The sequence below is a fragment of the Marmota flaviventris genome, chromosome 3, assembly GCF_047511675.1.
Source record: "Marmota flaviventris isolate mMarFla1 chromosome 3, mMarFla1.hap1, whole genome shotgun sequence".
Classification (NCBI taxonomy): Eukaryota; Metazoa; Chordata; class Mammalia; order Rodentia; family Sciuridae; genus Marmota; species Marmota flaviventris.
In genome coordinates, this window is record NC_092500.1 from 89246468 (window position 1) to 89266094 (window position 19627).

The following is a 19627-nucleotide window of genomic DNA, read 5'->3' on the forward strand; positions in this document are numbered from 1 at the left end:
AATAGCATTATATCAAAATATAAAAATAGCTTTTTAAATAATGGTCCTGGATTTTAACACATTAAACAAGATCTAGCACTAATTTTCAACTAATTATTGGTGTTAATAATATTTGAGTATCTGCAACAACTGTAATTACATGCAAATATCTATATTTCTGTTGGTGACAAAATCATAAGAATTGTTAATGCTATTTTATTTTATTGCCTACTTTTTACCATCAATGGAAAAGCTAATAGAGATTAGTGAAAATAAAGATGCAACTTTTTTTTCTCACTCAAGTTCATGTCATCTGTGATTTCTACCCATGACTAAGAATCCCTGTTTAAAGCCGTGTCGGATTCACATTTTAGAAGGGCAATGCTTATGACTGTGTTGAGATAGATTTGAAGGTAGAAAACCAGATAGAGAATAGAGAGGGTCCAGGAGGCTGATGCTGAAGCCAATGGAAAAGTATCTGGGTCTGAGCCAGGATCATACTTATAGGAATGAAGAGAAGAGAGTGACTTAAAATAATCTTGGAGTTAAATTCCAGAGAACCTGATGACATATAAGAGGCAGGTAAGGGCAAGGGCTTCCCAACTTGGACAGTGGCAAGGATAGTAGTGTCAAGGCTGAGAATACAGGAAGAGGAGCAAGATAATGGTAGTGGCTGTGGAGATGATGATGAGCTTTATTTAGGTGATTTTTTCATGATGGTATCTGTGAGACCTTTGGGTAGTGATCTTTACATTGCAGTTACAAGTCTAAAGCATGGGGAAACTGCCTGGGCTGGAGCTATTGAATAGTGAGTAAGTAGGAGTTTGTTAAGAGTAGAGAGTAGATGAGTCTATTCAGGGAGAGGATGTAAGATAAGTACAATGGACAGGGGTTAGAAATATGGTTCAGTGATAGAATGCTTGCCTGGCATGCAGGAATCCCTGGTTCCATCTCCAGCACTGCAAAGTGAAACAAACAAATGAGTAAGTACAATGGATAAAGAGTGGATCCTGGAATTGTACCAATGTTTAAGCCAGAGATGGGAGAAAAAGAACCCATTAAAGTGTTAAGAGAAAGAATGGTAGGAGAAATAGACAAGACAAAATGGTACTATACATGCCAAGTGAGTAAAAATTTCCAGAAGAAACAATGTATTTCAATTTCATGTGAAAGGATGTGTCAACAGTGTTAAAAACATTAGAAATATTCAATTAGATAAGGATGGAGAACTGTTTCCATGGTTTCATAGTGTTGAAGTAATCAATGACATGTGCCAAGTACTTTTAATTGAATAGTAGATTTAGAAGAAAAAAGTAGGGCTGGGGATGTGGCTCAATGGTAAAAAGTGCTTGCCTAGTACATGTGAGACCCTGAGTTCAATCTCTTAACATGGGAAAAAAAAAGAAAAGATAAAAAAAGAAGAATAGAAGCTTAAAAGTAGTGGAGACAGCAGTGACTTCAGGAAAGAATGGGAGGTGGGGGGGACATGGAATCTGCAAGTATAGATGAATGTTCTTGGAAGTTTAGAGAGCAACTAGTTAAGACATCTGTAGACTAAAGTTTAGTGAGAGTGAGAGGTTTAAAATATGTGAGGGAGATTTTAATTGTTGGTATGAATTGCTGGAGAAAATGGATGTTGTTCTTGGACTTGGATGGTCAGATGGGCACCAATACCTCTGAAACTGAAGGAAGGCAGTAAGGCCCCAGGGTGGGAAAACCATATACCATAATATTTCATTGCCCTAAATTTCTTAACAAAGTATAAAATATTAACTACTCCTACCACTAGTGGATGTAATAGGTGACTTGAGAATGTTGAAGACCCAAAATAAATTGCTGAGGGAGAAAAACAGAAGTAAGTTATGTGACTTCACTTGAATTCCTCAATGGTTATTATTATAAGCACCTTCTCCATAGCCTTGTCCACACTTCTCTGGTCCTATGTCCTTATGGCAATGATTTTACTGACAGAGCAAGGCCATGTGAAAGATGAATTCAAACTTATGTATGGAAGGAAAGCTCTTCCTTTCTTCATTTACAAAAACATACAGATTTCAGTGAGCTTCCATAGACATCACCTTCAACAAGGATAGAATTAGTACTGGGAATTTTACAGATGTGGAGAGGCCAATGTGGTTATAGATGTGGGGCACTTTCCATGTAAAATAATGTAAACACTACTTCTGTTCTATATGTAATGCAGACTAGAGAGAAACAGAGATTGAAAGAAAAGCCTTCAAAGTATTCAACACTACTTAGAAAATTAACTCCTTGAGGAAAAGATTTTTTGAAATTTTTATAATCCTTAAGCTTATCATAGAGGTTTCCTTTACACATAGTGGAATCAGGGTAAATATTGTTTATTGAATTAAAAATGCATGGTTGTCAGGAACCTACTTACATTTTGGTTCTTTCAGCTTTTATCTCCATACCTGTTTTGTGGAACAGGCATGGAAGGAGAGGCCAGAGGTCACACACAAGCTGTTATCTACTTTTGTGTCCTATTTCCCAAGGTTGGATAATCACAGAGGTTTAAAATTCCCCAAAATTATTGTTCAGTATCTTTCATTAACTTCCTTTCCTCTGCCCTCTTTAACGGTGATGTTCCACAGAGATCTGTTTATGTATCTGTCTTAATTGTGAAACAGAATCCTCCTTTAGGACAGAAGTTTTGTCTTACTTATTTAAAGGTTTTATGCATCCTGAGTATCAATCCCAGTACTTGTGATGGCTGTTATATAGTAAATACTATTGTATAAATGACTGGGTGAAGCTGTTTAGATTTTGTTAATACCTACTGAAATAAGCATTCTCAATTTTTTTCCCTAGGAAATCTTTTGTTGATTATATTTGTGAGTTATTTTGGAACTAAGCTACATAGACCTATAATGATTGGTGTTGGATGTGTGGTTATGGGATTAGGGTGTTTCTTAATATCGCTACCTCATTTCCTCATGAACCGGTAAGTAGTCCAGTCTTTGATGATATTTTAGGTTTGTTTTTTATTTGCAAGAACTGAGGCTTGTAATTCCCCTTCTGGGAGTGATGCTTCCTAAAGAACACAATAGTGAAGTAGGAGCTGGAAGAAATGAATTCTGTCTTGTGCCCTTGGATGCCTCACTTCCACTCACACAGTTACACCTTGTCAATCCGTGAAACAGAGATTTGGGACACTTCTTTCATGAGATTGAATCCGATGAAAAAATACTTAGGACCTGCCAGAATTTGGGAATTACTCCTTTCTCAGGACTATTTAGACAATTCTGATTGCAATAAGGTTCTGTTTAATTGTAGGTCACAAAGACAGCAGTCTGAATGTTGATTTTTATTTTAATTTTTACCAAAATAATTTATGTATAAGATTGTAAAAATAAAATTATATTGAAAGAGTTGTCCCCTACCCCTGATTTTTGCTTTCCAAGGGCAACCGCTTGTAACCTTGTAACTGCCTTAGCTCTTTTAGGGGTTTGCCTCTGTATTTTGTTAGTTTTTAATACCTCATTGTACTGGATGTATATTGAATTCCTACTATAAAATCATATGCAGTATTTACATTTGTATTATTTGAAAACACTTTTCACCACTGAATCATGTTGTTTTTTTCTGTTATATAACTTTTATTTTTCCTGAATTATAATAATTGACTTTTTCTTTTGATTAGCTTTCTTTGTATCTCTCATTAATTCCTCACCATTTGGTAGAGCAGTTGCCCTCTCAGTGCAGTCAGAGAGGTTTCAGGGGGTAATTTAGTAACTTTCTGAGAAAGTATTTAAAAATAATATTTAAAACCTTGTTCATCTGAATATATTCTTATTTTACTTCCACATTTGATTTATAGTTTGGAAACCATTCCAAAGTGTTGTTTTTATTTTTTCTTTTCAGTGTTATTATTATTGAGAATACTATGCAATTCTAATCTATGTGACCAGTTTCTTTTCTCTGGGAAATATTGAGATTTTTCTTTTAAACTCTAGAGTCAGAAATTCATAATTATTTTGGCATAAGTTCTTTTCCTCCTCTGTGCTAGGTGCTTTCAGTGGACATTTGGGGAAATTACTTGTATTTTTTCCCTTAGATAATATTTCTCTCCCCATACCCCTCTTTTTTCTCTTTCTACAACTTCTATTATTTGAATATTGGATATCCTGGATTAAACTTATGTTTTTCTCATCTTCTTTCTCTAATTTTATGGTGTATCTCCTTCTACTTTCTGGGAGATGAGTCTTCCAAACCTTTGGATGGGTTTCTAATTTATACTATCATATTTTTTTCATTTTCAAGGACTCCTTTGTTTTTTGAATATCTCTTTTTGAGGAACATTTTATTCTTTCAAGAAGGCAATATCTTTTCCCGTCTAAATTTTCTTCATCTGTCTTTGTTGTCTCTGGCTCCTCCAAGTGTAGTTTTTGTTTGTCTCTGTCTTTACCACTGTAGTGTCCCTCATGTATCTTGTTCTTGGTTATTCATATTTAAGAGAGGAATAACAGCAACAATAAGGTAATTAGAAATTCCATGTTTGTCCTGATTAATGGAGGACTTTTTCATAGGGTAAGGACTGGTTATTTTCAGATGGCTCAGAACTGGGCATCACCTGTTAATTAATTATCCTAGGCAAGGATTCTACTTTCTGTTGCTTGGGAGGTAGAAGCTTGGCTACCAGATGGTAGGAATGGTAACCTCATTTTTTAGTATGCAGTTTTTCTATTTTATTGAATACTCAGTTTTTAGCATGGCCTTCCTGTCCTCAGTATGCCTGCTTAGACTTTAGATTCAATGGACATTTTCAGTGTGAGAGGCAGGGGATGTCTTTGTAGGTCTAACTCATTTTTATGTACACTTTAAAACAAAGTGTGTAAATCATTTGAAATTTGGGTCATGCACACTTACATTTTTAGGTATCTTGCCTGAAACTTTCTAGAGATGCACAGCATGTGTTTAAGTGCTCCCCTGTAGACACTTATGACAATATTTTTCATTCTCCCACTCAGTCATGGTTGACATACCAGCTTTCCCACTTTCCACATTTCTTCAAACTCCGCCTTATTCTCAGATCTCCCAGTCTTTTTATCCTTGTTGAATTGTGCCTTTTTGTTTTTCATTTTAAAATCCTTTTATTGCTATTTGGTTGGTGTTTATGAATAAATGGACTTTGAATAAGAGACTAAATTTTAAGTATATAAATTAAATCAACAAATTATTTTATTTTATCTTCTCGGGTATTTTTGAAGGGATCAAATGTTTTCAGGCAAAGAGTTTTTACTGCTCTTTTATTTTCTATCTTATCTAAGGTAATATCAAGTAATATTCGGCTGTTATTTACATTTGTTCCACCATCTGCCAAAGGTCTTATTTCTTTGAAGTTCTTATGTCTCATGAGCTCATCAGTAAGGAAATAGAAACTTTTGTTCACAGTTCACAGCCATGTTCTATGGGCATGACTAGGCAATTGTTCTAAGGAGAAGGTATTTAAACCCTTTGTATTATATCCGGTAGCATAGAAATTAAAGACTATTGAGGGTATCCAAGCATAACACTCTAGCTCATATACAACTAAGAAGGGAAAGTTTTCTTTTGGCTTTCTCTTATCTAATATACACATTAAAAAGAACAGAATAATTTATAACAAAGAGAGACTCAGTTGGACATAATTTCCTATAATCTTGTAGTATGTAATTTACTTTCTGAGAAAGGATATTTGGATCCTGTGGTAATTTGCCTAAATTAAATGGCCACAATCTATTAACCCTTTTGTTCTTGTGAGAAGAGGAAAAAACATTACATTAAGCTGTGCTGATGATAGTTGAGATTCTCCCAAGGCCCCTCATTATGATGGGCAATTTTTTTCCTTTTTTAGGAGTTAATGAACACATTGAGTAATTATTTTTGGATTCTCAGAATTCATGGTTATGCTTCTTATGAGCAAACTTCAGAGAATCCAAAGATAGAGATTGTCCCCCTCCCCACCAAAGCCTTTATTTTCTTAATTATATGTTGAGTTTTCTATTTCAGTTTAGTTTTTGTTCCTTGTTCCATATTAATCATTTCCAGGAAATGGTCACCTAAAAACCACAGATGGTTGATGTCAGATAATCTAAAAGGTATAACATTGACATGTAGAGAATTGAAAGCTAACTGTAAGGGGAGTCTACATTTTCAATGAGCAGCCGATTTGATTCTTTTGATGATATTAATTTATGATCATTAGAGTAACAAAGATGAAAAGACATCTTTATAGGATTTGAATGTTGTGGCTGAAGTGAAGCAGGAGTTAGTAATCTGCAAAATGCCCACATTGTCCTCATTAATTCTTTAACATAAATATGTTTCCCCATATTCATACAGATATGAATATGAATCTACAGTTTCAGTTTCAAGCAACTTGTCCTCAAACAGTTTCTTGTGTATGGAAAATGGCAACCAGACTTCAAGACCAACACAAGATCCATCAGGTTGTCTACTTCATTGTATGGCATTCTGTCCAGTGAATTCATGACTGGTCTTTTGGACAAAATATTGGGTTTAGTTAAATGATTTTGGTGAATGAACAGAAGATATTTTCTCTCTTCTGGGATTCTGAGGGGATCACAAGAGGGAGAATAGGAATGTCTAATAATATAGAATATTATCCCTTATTCAATGTATCTATTAAGATTTCCCTGTATGTTTCTTAAAATGGTTATTTAAAAATGAGTCAAAGAGGGGTGGAAATGTAGATCAGTGGTAGAGAGCTTGCCTGGCATGCGTAAGACACTGGGTTCAATCTCCAATATGTACAGCAAAAAACAAAAAACAAAAAATGAATCAATGATAACCATCCCAGGACCACTATAGAGTTAATCCCACAAAGAAAAATTACTTTGAAGGATGAATTTATATTCATTATTTGGTCTCACAATTAGGCAAATAGCAAATAGAGAAAAAAGTTCTAAAGCTTTGTATTATATCACTGATATTCTATAGCTAGGAAAGCAGCAAGTATATTAAAATTTGGAATTACTTTATTCCCTTTCTACTAATGGGGATTTGTTTTTCCATCTCCTTGACCTTCTTTAACAGAGACTTGACTTTACACTTTAGCACAAAACTGCAACAGCATACTGGCCTCTGCTCCTTCATATGCTAAGGGATCTAAATAATCTTCTAGTGACACTTAGTCTGGATATGACTGCTGACTTACCTCAAGCCAGAACTTCTCCTCCTCTGATGGGGACATTTTAATACTGGATTTGTGACAGTGGAAGTTGCAGTAGTCCTGATAGCTGGGAACTTACTGCCATTATGGAATCAGAGTTAAAGACTATCTGTCTCAGAAGAGCTAAGCCAAAGAAGCTACTGAGAAAAAAAAGGGAAAACATCACCAGTAGCCTGAACTCACTCTGGCCTTGCAGAAGGATTGTGCAGGCACTAGTCTGCATTACAGTGGGGGCAGCAAAGCCTCCCCTCTTTGGTGCATCTCCAGGAAAGTGCATTCATTCTTTCATCACTTAACATCTTCAGTTTTGCCCTAGAGTAAGCCTAGGATTTGTCTTTGATCTCTAGATGCAAATCATTGTGCTTATCATTGGGGAAAACAAACAAACAAACAAATCTCCAGAAATGGAGGCTATGATATTTTGGGACTGGGAATGACTTCGAGGTAGACTTCTCAAAAAACTGCGGGATACAACTATGCTGGGGACCCTGATGTTTGTGAACAACGCCTGGCCAGTTTACAGGAGGTGAAAGTACCTTGTCTTTCACTCTCCAGAAAACATGACCCTACAGTGTTTCCTTAAGGCTTGACAGCTTTTTTGTCTTAGAACCAAAATTGCAAAAAGGTAGATCTAAATCTTCAGAGAGCTCTCTTTTTTTGTTTTTTCTTTTGAATTCCCTTGGACCTGGTCTTTATTATTATAATAAGAAGGTGTTGCTCCAAGGATTGGGGTGGTGTTAAAAGATTTTGGTAGTTTCAGTATACAGTAGTCTTCATAGAAAATAAAGTGATTATTTCCCAGTTAAATATTTTTAGTTTTTATAAAGTTATCAGCTGTAGAAAATTCAATCTTGAATGGAACTTGGTTTTAAATAAATGTGATATTGATAAATGTGATATGAATTATGGGGAGATATATTTGTGTATGTGTGTTTTTTATCTACCCAAAGTTGTGTAGGAATGGGATAACACTCATAGCTGTTAACTGGGACCAGTAGTTACTGGTAAACTAAATTTGGGGGGATTGGGGTAAGCCTGATATTTGGTGTTTGCCAAATTCTATATGATGTAAATACTCCCATCAAACTACCCAAAAGAATTGACACTAAATATTGAATTGGGAAAAGGTATATGTAGTCTTTTCTCCCAACCCAAAAGAACAGGTTCCAGCACACCACTTATTCTTGTCCAAACCTAAGCACTCTCACAAAAAAAATGCAATAAGGGTGACCCAATGATTCATTGCTGGCCAAGTAGATAAATTATTGATAAGATGTCATGGGCATATAAGAACTACGAAATGCTTAAAGAAAACTTTGAATTAAGTATCACTAACACTTACTATCCAAGCACTAATGCAATTTTTTTGTTTGTTCATTTTAATGCAGAGTGTGTGAAGGAAGTTAAGTCATTAATGTGGGTATATGTACTGGTAGGAAATATTATACGTGGAATAGGTGAAACCCCCATCATGCCTTTGGGTATTTCCTATATAGAAGATTTTGCCAAATCTGAAAACTCTCCTTTGTATATTGGTAAGTTTAAAAATCTGCCTTAATTCCTTTTCAAGACAGAAGTTCCCTTAGGTTAAAAATTTATTGTCTACATAGAATCTTAGTGATTTCCAGAATGATGAGTAGACTCCCTTGGCATAGTTAGCCATAAGGTTTTTGAATGTGGCAATCAATTATAAACCACTTTGTAAAATCTGCCTTTTCTTTTTTTTTTTTTTTAAGGTACTAGGGATTGATCTCAGGGACACTATAGCACTGAGTTACATCCCCTGTCCTTTAAATTTTTTTAATTTGAGAAAGAGTTTTTCTAAGTTGCCCAGGATAGCCTTGAACTTGCAATCCTCCTGCCTCACCCTCCTGAGTCATTGGGATTACACGTGTGTATAAGTTTGCCTAGCTGCAAAATCTGCTTTCTACTATTAAAAAGACTACTAATCTAGTGTCCCTCAAGTCCTCTGAATGCTCTATTTCCCTGACACTGCATTCTTTCTAAGAAGATTCTAAGCTCTAAGAAGATTCAAGATCTTTCTCACTACTTTTGCTATTTCAGTTTTTGTTCAGGTTCTCATTGCTTCATAATTTATTATAACTTCTTTGTTGGTCACTTATTTCTATATGCTCTTTTATTGATTTCTTATAAATGTTTTTGCAGTGTAATCTTTCTGAAACATTGTTTTAATCAAGTCTTCTTTACCACCTTCATGACACCTGCTGGCTTCTTGTTTATTAACTCTGATCTCTTACTTATCAATCACAACCCTGATACCCTATGTATAGTTTCCTTGATAATGTCTCTTCATCACAGTCTCCATGTCTTAGGGGATTCTTCATATTTTTTCACAAAAGCAATCTTCATAATTACCTTTTTATATTAATGTATTATCTGGTATAATAGTCAACCCAAGAGCCACTTTCTTATATTTCTCCCAATCTTCTAATATTAATTTGTTATAAATGACTTGCTTATATCCCTTAGCTATTATATCTAGTTGAAAAAATCAAAACTTTGTCTATAGGGTTATTTTCTTATTAATGTAGATTTATCTTTTTATAAACTTAATAACTTTAAGCGAGTGAGAGAAAATAAGAACAGACCTATACACAATCAAGATGGATTAAAATTTTTAAAAACTATGAATCATTACCCCAAATAACTTTTGGAACTTTTTGGAGGTTCACTAACTTTACAATAATCTCTTTCATTATTTTTCTTTTCAATCCTTTTAAATCCCTTCACATACTTCTATTGAAAGATTGCACACACATTTCTAAAATAAATTAGCAAACAGCTTGTTTTAATATGTATTTTAATATTCATAAAATACTATGGTACTGGTTTAGTTGCTTTTGCATCACTGTGACCAAAAGACCTGACAGGAACAACTTAGAGGAGGAAAAGTTCATTTTGGCTCACAGTTCTACAGGTTCAGTCTATGTTCATCCAACTCCATACATGGCTCTGGGCCCAAGGTGAGGCTGAAAATCATGACAGAAAGGCACTGCAGAGGAGAGCACCTCAGGACCTGGCAAGGAGGAAAGAGAAAGTGAGGGAGAGAGGAAGAGAAAGAGAGATGAGGAGGTGGAACACGAGCATGTGCTATGCTCACCAGGGACAAAATATAAGCCCCAAAGTTGAACTTACAGTAACCTACTCCCTCCAGCTACACCCTGTCTACGCACATTTACTTCCCAGTTATTTCATATCAGTGGATTTTCTTTCTTTTTTTTTAAAGAGAGAGAGAAAGAGAGAGAGAAAAGGGAGAGAGAGAGAGAGAATTTTTTAATATTTATTTTTCAGTTTTTGGTGGACACAACATCTTTATTTTATTTTATGTGGTACTGAGGATCGAACCCAGCGCCCCGCGCATGCCAGGCGAGCACGTTACCGCTTGAGCCACATCCCCAGCCCATCAGTGGATTCTCTGACCATTCTTGCACTATCTCACATGTGAGCTTTGGGAGCACACTTCACATCTAAACCATAACATTCCTCCTCTGCACGCACCCAAAGCTCATGTCCATCTCACAGTAAAAAATACATTTAGTTCATTTACATAATTATGTATATAAAAATACATAAGTTCATTTCCATAGTCTTAACAGTTACAGCATTACCCAAAGTCCAAGTCCAAAATCTCATTCGAGACTCTAGCAAACTCTTGATTTTGAGCCAAGATCAAAAGCAAATTGTACCAATATTCAATGGCACAGAGTAAACATTTTCATTTCACAATAGAGAAATGGAGGTATAGAAAGAAGAAATGGGACCAAAACAAATCAAAATCCAGCTGAGCAAACGAGTCCTGTAGCTCCACATCTAGCATCTTGGGAACATGAGATCATGATGTTATACCTGCAAAGGGCATGTATATTTCTTCCCTTGTGGCCTTACTGGTTGCAGTCCACATGGCCTCTCTCTTAGTTATCTCTGTAGGTTCTTGCAGCTTCCTTGACAGATATTCCATATTACTGGCATCTCTTGATCTCAGAGGGGTCTCCTTTGTAGCTTTGGCTTCCTTCTTACATCTTCCTGCATCACCCTTTCAGGGACAGCCCACAGGGACTCTGAATCGGCTACATTTTCCTGGCCTTCCTAGGAAATCTCAGTGGAAACCTCCCTGTCACCATAACTCCAGCATCTCATTCCTGCAGAACTAGGACCATGTGGTTGATGCCAAGGTCTGCCACCACCTTGAGCAGTAGCCAAACCTCTTGGGATGATGGCTTCAGCAGCCTCTGAGTGTTTGGATGACTGAGCACAGTGAAACAACTTCCTAGGCCCCACTGTGCAATCAAGATGCCTCCAGGATCTCTTTTCAAAGGAGATCTTTGAGCCTGTGATAGGCATTGTCTTGTCCATTCCTGAGATGCATTCAAGCTATTGTTTATGGATAAGGTACTTGGTGTCTCTTTAGTGGATGTAATGTCTTAACAATCACAACTTCCTTGGCCTCAGTTTTAGTCACACTTTTCTGGCCAAACTACAAGTTTTTCAAATCTTTCTACTCTGCTTTCTGCTCCTGATTATCACAGTAAACTTAGCTAAAAGCTGCAAGCAATGGCCATACTATCCCCTGAATTCTTTGCTGCCTTGAAATTTCTTCCACCAAATTAATTAGTTTATCATCTTTAAATTGATCCTTACAGGGTGTCCCAGGACATAAACAAAATGTAGATGACAATTTTGCCGCATAAGTAGCCTCTAGTCCAATTTCCAATTTAGTCTTCTTTTTCCTCTGAAAGATCCCAGTCTTTACTATCCACAGTCCTATTTAGCATTTTGGTCTTTTGTGCTCCAATTAGAGTCTCCAATTAAGCTCTGCTTACAACATTCTAAATGTTTTATACTTTGCATCTCTAAATTTCTCAAAATTCCTCTCACAGACTCCATAAGGCTTTTGAACCACAAGGTTAGGTTAGTAACAGCAGTGACCTTCCTCCTTGGTATGAATTTCTGTTTTAGTTAGCTTTTCACTGCTATGATTAAAATACCTGACAAGAACAATTTAAAAAAGAAAAGTTTATTTTTGCTCATGGTTTCAGAGGTTCAGTCCACTGTTGGCTGGCTGTACAGCTCTGGGCTTAAGGTGAAGCAGAACATCATGGCAGAAGGATATTATAGAGGGAAGCAGCTCAGGACATGGCAACCAAGAATAAGAAGAAGGAGAAAGAGGGGAAGGAAGAAGAGGGAGGAGGAGGAGGAGAAAAAAAGAAAAAAGAGAGCGGGCAAGCACTGTTTACTGGGGACAAAATATAAACCTCAAAGTCATACCCCTAGTGACTTACTTCCTCCAGTCATATATTTCTGCATACAGTTACCACCCAGTTAATCCACTGAAGTGAAATAACCCATCGATTAGGTCAAAGATCACATAATCTGATCATTTGACCTCTGAACATTTTGTACTCTCTCACATATGAGCTTTTGGGGAACACCTCACATCTAAACCACAATAGGTACATAATATGTAAAACTATGATAATTTATCTACATATTAAGATGAATAAGATACATGTCCACAATAAGTTTAGTAAATAAATAACTACATAATTATATCAATGTTATATATCTGCATGTGTGTATGTACAATGAAATAATTATAAATCTAATACCTAGACATCAATAAAATAGTTCTATGTATAGCTCTGGAGTTTAGGAGAGAATATGAAAGTTAGGTATACAGCATGAGAATCATCTACATAGAGATAATAAATAAAATTAGAAGGGAAAAATGAGGTTGTCATTGGAAGCTCATTTGTATAATGAGAGATCCTAGGGTAAAATATTGGAAATTACTTAGTGGGTAGAATAAGAGGAAGAAAAATCAAAGACAAAGTAGTCATACGGGGAAAAGAAAAGCAATGAATGTACAGTTTTGTGAAGGTTCTAGGAGAAAAATGACAAGAGTTAGTCAGCAATGTCAAATGACAGAGTTAGCAGGATGAAGACCAAGATAGGACACTGGATTAGTGACAAAGAGTTATTACTTATACTGTTTAGTATAATGTGAAGAGATTTGAGCAAGTGAGGAGGAGGTGAGGAAATGGAGATAGAGTATAGGGAAAGGAAATAGAGCAGAGTGCTTTAGAGATAGTGTAACAATCATTGGGTGGGAGGATATGAAATAAGCATAGAATAGGGAATGTTAGGCAGATAAAGACCACAGATAATATAAAAGGGGTTGGTACCGGACAAGTCAGGACTACATGGGGTAGTTGAGCTTCAGCCCTGAGACTGTGGAGAAGGCAGACAAAATGCAGAGACAAAATTTGAAGTAGGCAAAAGAAGTTGAAGAAGCTCCTGCCTGGATTTTCAGTGATCAGGAAGGGATCAGCATACATTCTGAATTGCAGATAAATCAAGAGGTGGCTGCTGATGATTTTTCAATTATTAAGAAGCCAAGTGAGGATATAAGAGACTGACAAAAGTGGAAAATAAGAATGTGGAGGATAAGAAAGGAGACTGTGATAAAATCAATGAGATGTACCATAATAATGAGGGCATATTCTTCCAAGGAATTTTAAATTGAAGATTTGGAGTGATGTTTTTCTGAGGAATATGTATAAAAATTCTTTTTTACATGTTATTGCTTTAGAATTTCTTTTAAAATATGGCTATGTAAAGCATCAAAAATATTTTGTTTTTTATCATGGATTTTTCAATAGGATGCCTGTGTGCCTGTGCTGTTAGAGCAAAGCTTTTACTCAGCATAAAAGAGAATTTGGAAGTATTGAGAAATTGCCTTTAAATTATGAGGCTTCTATGTTAGTCAACTTTCTGTTATTTTAACAAGTACCTGAAATAATCAGTGTTTTGGTCAGTTTTTTTTTTTGTCACTGTGACCAAAAGACCTGATAAAAAAGAATTTAAGAAGCAGAACTTTATTTTAATTCACAGTTTCAGTCCACAGATGGCCCACACCATTGCTCTGGGCCCAATGTCAGGCAGAACATTATGGCTGAAAGGTATGGAAGAAGAAGGCAGCTCAGGACATGGAAATGAGGAAGCACAGAGAGCTCTGCTCACCCTCAGTAATCTACTTCTCCAACCACACCCTACCTTCCTACATTACCACCCAGTTAATCCATCAGTAGATTAATCTACTGATTAGGTGACACCTCTTATAATCAAGTCATTTGCCTCTGAAAATTCTTGCATTATCTCACACATGAGCTTTTGGGGAGCACCTCATATCTAAACCATACTATCAATTTATAAAGAGAAAAATGATTATTTTGGCTCTCGGTTTCAGAGGTTTCAGTTCATGATCAATTGGCCTTGTTGTTTTGGGGCCTGTAGTGAGGTAACACATGATGCAGAAGCATGTGTGTGAAACTACTTACTTCATGGCCAGGAAGTAAGAGAGAAAGAGGAAGGGACTAGAGTCTCATCACCCCTTTTAGAGCATGACTCAAATGACCTGAAGATTTTCCAATAGTCCTCACATCTTAAAGGTTGCACCAACTCCTAATCATGCCAAACTTGGGACTAAGCCTCTAACCTATGAAGCTTTAGAGGACATCGCAGATTCAAACAATAGCAGCTTGTTTTTCAACATTTACAAAATCAATGTTATTTTATATGCACACCAAGTTTATTTTTCTTATAAGCTGAATATCTCAGTTGAAAATATCTACGATAACTGGGATATACCTAAGCAAAAAAGCATTTGCCTAGCATGAGTAAGTCCCTACATTCAACAACTAGCACAACACCTCTCAAAAAAAAAAAAAATTAAAAAAAATAAATGAAAACTTCAGTCTTTTCATAGAACCAGACTCTATGTGAGTAACTATACTATAACTTTGTATTTTTTGTTTTTTTTTTAGGGTTTATAGAAACAGGAGCTATCATCGGTCCTTTGATTGGACTTTTGTTAGCGTCATTCTGTGCAAACATTTATGTAGACACTGGATCTGTAAACACAGGTAATTCAATAAAATCTATTTAAACAGTGTCAGAGTATGCAAAGTATCTTATGAATGTAATTTCATGTAATTGTTGTCCTATTTGACCCTCACAAAGGTAGATTATTTCAAGTTTACATCAGCCAATCAAAGTGGAGTAAATAGTAGAGGAAGATAAAATGCTGATCTTCTGATTCAAAGTCCATTACTCTTTCTGTCATATCTCAGCCATATTTTGGTTTCAAAAGATTTAAGAATATAAGTTTTACTTTCTTGTAATCAAGGGATCACTTGTAGATAATGAAATAGACCTTTCAGTTATTTATTAAGTACCTAGTTATAAATTCTTTATGTGATACGATAGATAATCAAGGCTAATTTATTGCTTTATTATTTATGTCGTAGCAGTACACATTGGCAGACAAATCTTTTTAAATTAAATTTATTTTACCTGATACATAAAACAAAAATTATACATACTAATGGGATTCCATGTGATGTTTTGATATATGTAAACAATGTATAATATCTATTTCTCTTTTCTTTAAGAGGAAAACTTTCAAAATCCTTTCTTGTAACTTTTCACAATGTATAGTACACAATCGTTAATTATAATCACCCTACTGTGCAACAGCTCACCAAGACTTCTTGCTTCTAACTTTAACTTCATATCATTGATCAACCTTAGATAAGTTTATAAATGTCTGAATTGTATGAAAATTTTCTATCTGAATGAACCTGAGAATTATAATTTTAATAATTTTCTGTATTTTATACAAGAGATATGACATTAACTAATATAAATATATACATTTCTTTACAGATGCTCTGACCATAACTCCCACTGACACTCGTTGGGTTGGTGCATGGTGGTTTGGCTTTTTGATCTGTGCAGGAGTGAATGTCCTCACTGCCATTCCTTTTTTCTTTTTGCCCAAAACGCTTCCAAAGGAGGGACTAGAGGGTAATGCTGACATCATTAAAAGTGACAAAGAAGAAAAACAGAGAGGAGAGGTCAAGAAGGAAAAGAATGGAATCACTAAAGGCAAATATAAAAATTTTAAACACCATAATTTACCTTTTATTTTATATAGGTGTTTCTATATTTTAGCTTAGCACTATAATATATTATGCTGCTGATGTATGCTATTAAGATATTTTGTTATTACTGATCACAAGTCAATAATATCTAACTAGTCTGATTCTTCCTGTGCTAATCTTTGAAAACAAATGATATAATTTGAAAGCTGTTTTATCTCAGTCTTTATATAAAAATTGAAATCATTCTTGGAATTCCAAATAAGCAAATATATTTGGTCCTATCTGCTTTAAAACAATCTGTTCTATAGAGAACAAAGGTCTAATTAAAAAATGAACAAGTAGAAATTTAAGAACAATAGTAGGAAAAAATATGCACCAATCATAATAGGCAGTATAGTTCTATAACCAAAATTTTAGCTTAGCTGTGAGCTTCCTGGAGTTTAAGGCAGAAAAAGGAAACATTATAGATAATATGATTCTTTATATTTGATAAAGGGGTGAATGATAATTTTAAAAGATAAATTGTTCCCTCAACAACAAAGTATAAAAGTGTAGAAAAAAATATCATCATATGATGTATGATACAAGTAACATTGAGCAACATAGTGAATTTCAGCGAATGCAAGAGCATAATTAATGTAGCATTTTTTAATATAGATCTTTAATCAAAGTTCAAGGCAAAGTTTTCAAGAAGATGTTTCGGTGGGAAACTCAGTGTAGATAATTTTAGTATGTAGTATTTGTATCCCAAACGTGGCATACATTGGAATCACTTAGGAATTTTAGAATTTACTGATGCTTGAAAGTAGTGCAGTAGTCTCAGGAAGTTTGAGTTAATTCTTAGGGAATGTAGCTTGGGTATTAGATTCTTAAAGAGTATTTATTTGGAAGATGGGTGGTAGTGATGGCGGGGGGGGGGGCGCTGTTTCATTATCTGTAAAATGGCAATAATAGCATTACTTTTATTATAGAGTTATTGTGTACAGGTGAAAGGAATTTTGGTGCATGTTCCTATTATTATTCCTATTAGTACTAATATTTTCATTGTTGATGTTGTTATTTTACCATAATTCACAAGCTCTTATACAATTTACACATTAATTTTTATTAACAATCACAAATTCACTTGAAGCACAATTAAACACTATTTAATACTTATTGGAAGATTAGAATTAGTTTACAATCTTGAAAATTTTAAGCATCATGATTATAATAACAATTCTTCTAAAAGGGCTAATACAGACTGATAGAGAATATTAACACAGAATAGTTTTTGTGGTTTGCAAGATCAACTTTCAAAACTAGGGAAGAGCTTAGAGTAAGATAAAATATGTTAAATAGGTTTGAACTATCAAGACTCTTCTATTAGGACAGGGATGTCAACAAAAATGGGTGATTTAAAAAGCCCAAAGAGCCGAGTGGCGCACGCCTCTAATACCAGAGTCTCAGAGGGTGAGACAGGAGAATCACCAGTTCAAAGCCAGCCTCAGCAACAGTAAGGTGCTAAGTAACTCAGTGAAACCCTGTCTCCAAATAAAATACAAAAATAGGGCTGAGAATGTGGCTCAGTGGTCATGTACCCTGAGTTCAATCCCCAGACCAAAAAAAAAAAAAAAAGCCCCAAAGAGTTTTGACCACATCTCCCTCCTCTGCATGGACCTTCATGGACCTTATTCTTAAGCAGGAATTCTACAAGTGGGATTTATTTCTTTGCATTAAGCTGTGCTTCCTCCACCAATGGTTCATTTCTTCTACCAAATGGTTTATTTCTTCATACTTCATTCTCGACTTGAGTAAGTTGTAGGCAGTTAATATTAAGTAAACTAGGACAGTACAAACCAAGGAAATTGAGACAGAGAACGTGAAGATAGAAAAAGTGAAAAGAAATTAGAATTTGAGCCAAAATAGCTGCAATGTGACTCAACCCATTTACCACAGACAGGCCACAAATTAAGCAGAAAAAAATTTCGGTTAAATCATTTATATTGTCCTTATTATGTACCAAATGAATCAAAATCTATGTGAACAGAGCCTGCATATGGTTTAACAAATATCTCCAGGTAGTTCTAATATACATCCCATTGTGAACTGATGAAACAACCATTGAAATTGTTGTTCAGAAGAAGCAGAAAAATTCCTGGTACTTAAACAAATTTTTATCCCATTAATTCCCATGTCTTCATTTTAAATATTCAGGGAGTGATAGTTTCTATATTTTAGTACATACTTCTTTATCAAAGTGATTTCCTTCCAGATTATGGAGAAAAAGCATCTTCCATTCTAGATGATCTCTAGAGAAGAGAGGATATTAATAGAAGAAAAAAGAAAAGGATAAAAAAAAATGGTGTGGACCCAGATGCTGTATTTGTCTCTTTTAAAAATTTTTTGTTTTAGTATTTATGGACCTTTATTTTATTCATTTATTTATATGTGGTGCTGAGAGTTGAACCCAGTTCCTCATACATGTGAGGCAAGTGCTCCACCACTGAGCCACAAACCCAGCCCCTATATTTGTCTCTTTAAAATTTTGCTTAAATAATGACTTAGGGAAGGTAAACTATTGTGTTCTAATTCTACCCAGTCAGGTATATCACTGATTTCCAGAAGCCACTCAGCTTATATATTTTCAGCTTACAGGTAGTAAAAAGAATGAACAGATATATGTGCATTACGAAGTATAATCGGGGAGGGAGGTTGATGTTTCAGGAAAACACCTGCCATAAAATGCAAAGCCAAGTTGATCTGACACTATTATTCTTTCATTTCAGATTTTTTACCATTCATGAAAAGTCTCTCCTGCAATCCAATTTACATGCTTTTCATACTTATAAGTGTGTTACAGTTCAATGCATTTGCTAACATGTTCTCCTTTATGCCTAAATATCTGGAACAACAATATGGAAAATCAACTTCTGATGCAATCTTTCTCATTGGTATGTTTGTTTCTCTCTGAGTTATTGGCATACTACCCCCCCCCCCCGCCCCCCATGAAATGGTGAACAATGTGACAAAGGGATTAGGAAACTCCTAAATTGAAGTCTTTTAGGATATTCCTGTCTCTGCTAAATTTTCTCTTTCCACTCTCTAGGAAAATTAAGGAAGTGTATGAAGGGGAAGAGGTCAGAAATTGTCTTTTTTCTCTCTTCTGCTCTCTTTCCACTCAGAATAGAAACTCACAATGTTTATGGAAATCTCGGGAAATGCGAACATTAGTGAATTTTCAGATAGGCAGTTCATTAATTTATAAAGGATTAGAGTTAACTCATTAGGATTCTGTGTTTTACTCTTTTGGCTTAAATTCTTGGATTCCATATTCCTCCTAATGTAGTTCCTTGGTCACCTGATGGTTTTAGATATTTCTGCATCTATATACTTTCTGCCTTTCCTGTAACTACCCTAACCCCAGTGATTCTACTTTGCCTGAATTTTTTCCTGAGATCTTTTTATTCTTCTAAAAAATGACTATCCCAGGCTATGTGTGCCTATATGCCTT

The 19627-nt window shown here is 35.2% G+C and overlaps 1 protein-coding gene across 1 annotated transcript in view; it reads left to right on the plus strand.

Moving 5' to 3' along the window:
* The window catches only part of Slco1a2 (solute carrier organic anion transporter family member 1A2), a 65908-nt gene that overhangs the window by 7151 nt on the left and 39130 nt on the right, over positions 1–19627 (plus strand). Inside the window, exons 4-9 of the mRNA XM_027934244.2 lie at positions 2809–2941; positions 6322–6428; positions 8560–8706; positions 15016–15114; positions 15917–16138; positions 18903–19067. Of these exons, the coding sequence (XP_027790045.2) occupies positions 2809–2941; positions 6322–6428; positions 8560–8706; positions 15016–15114; positions 15917–16138; positions 18903–19067 (873 nt within the window). The remainder of the gene's footprint in view (positions 1–2808; positions 2942–6321; positions 6429–8559; positions 8707–15015; positions 15115–15916; positions 16139–18902; positions 19068–19627) is intronic.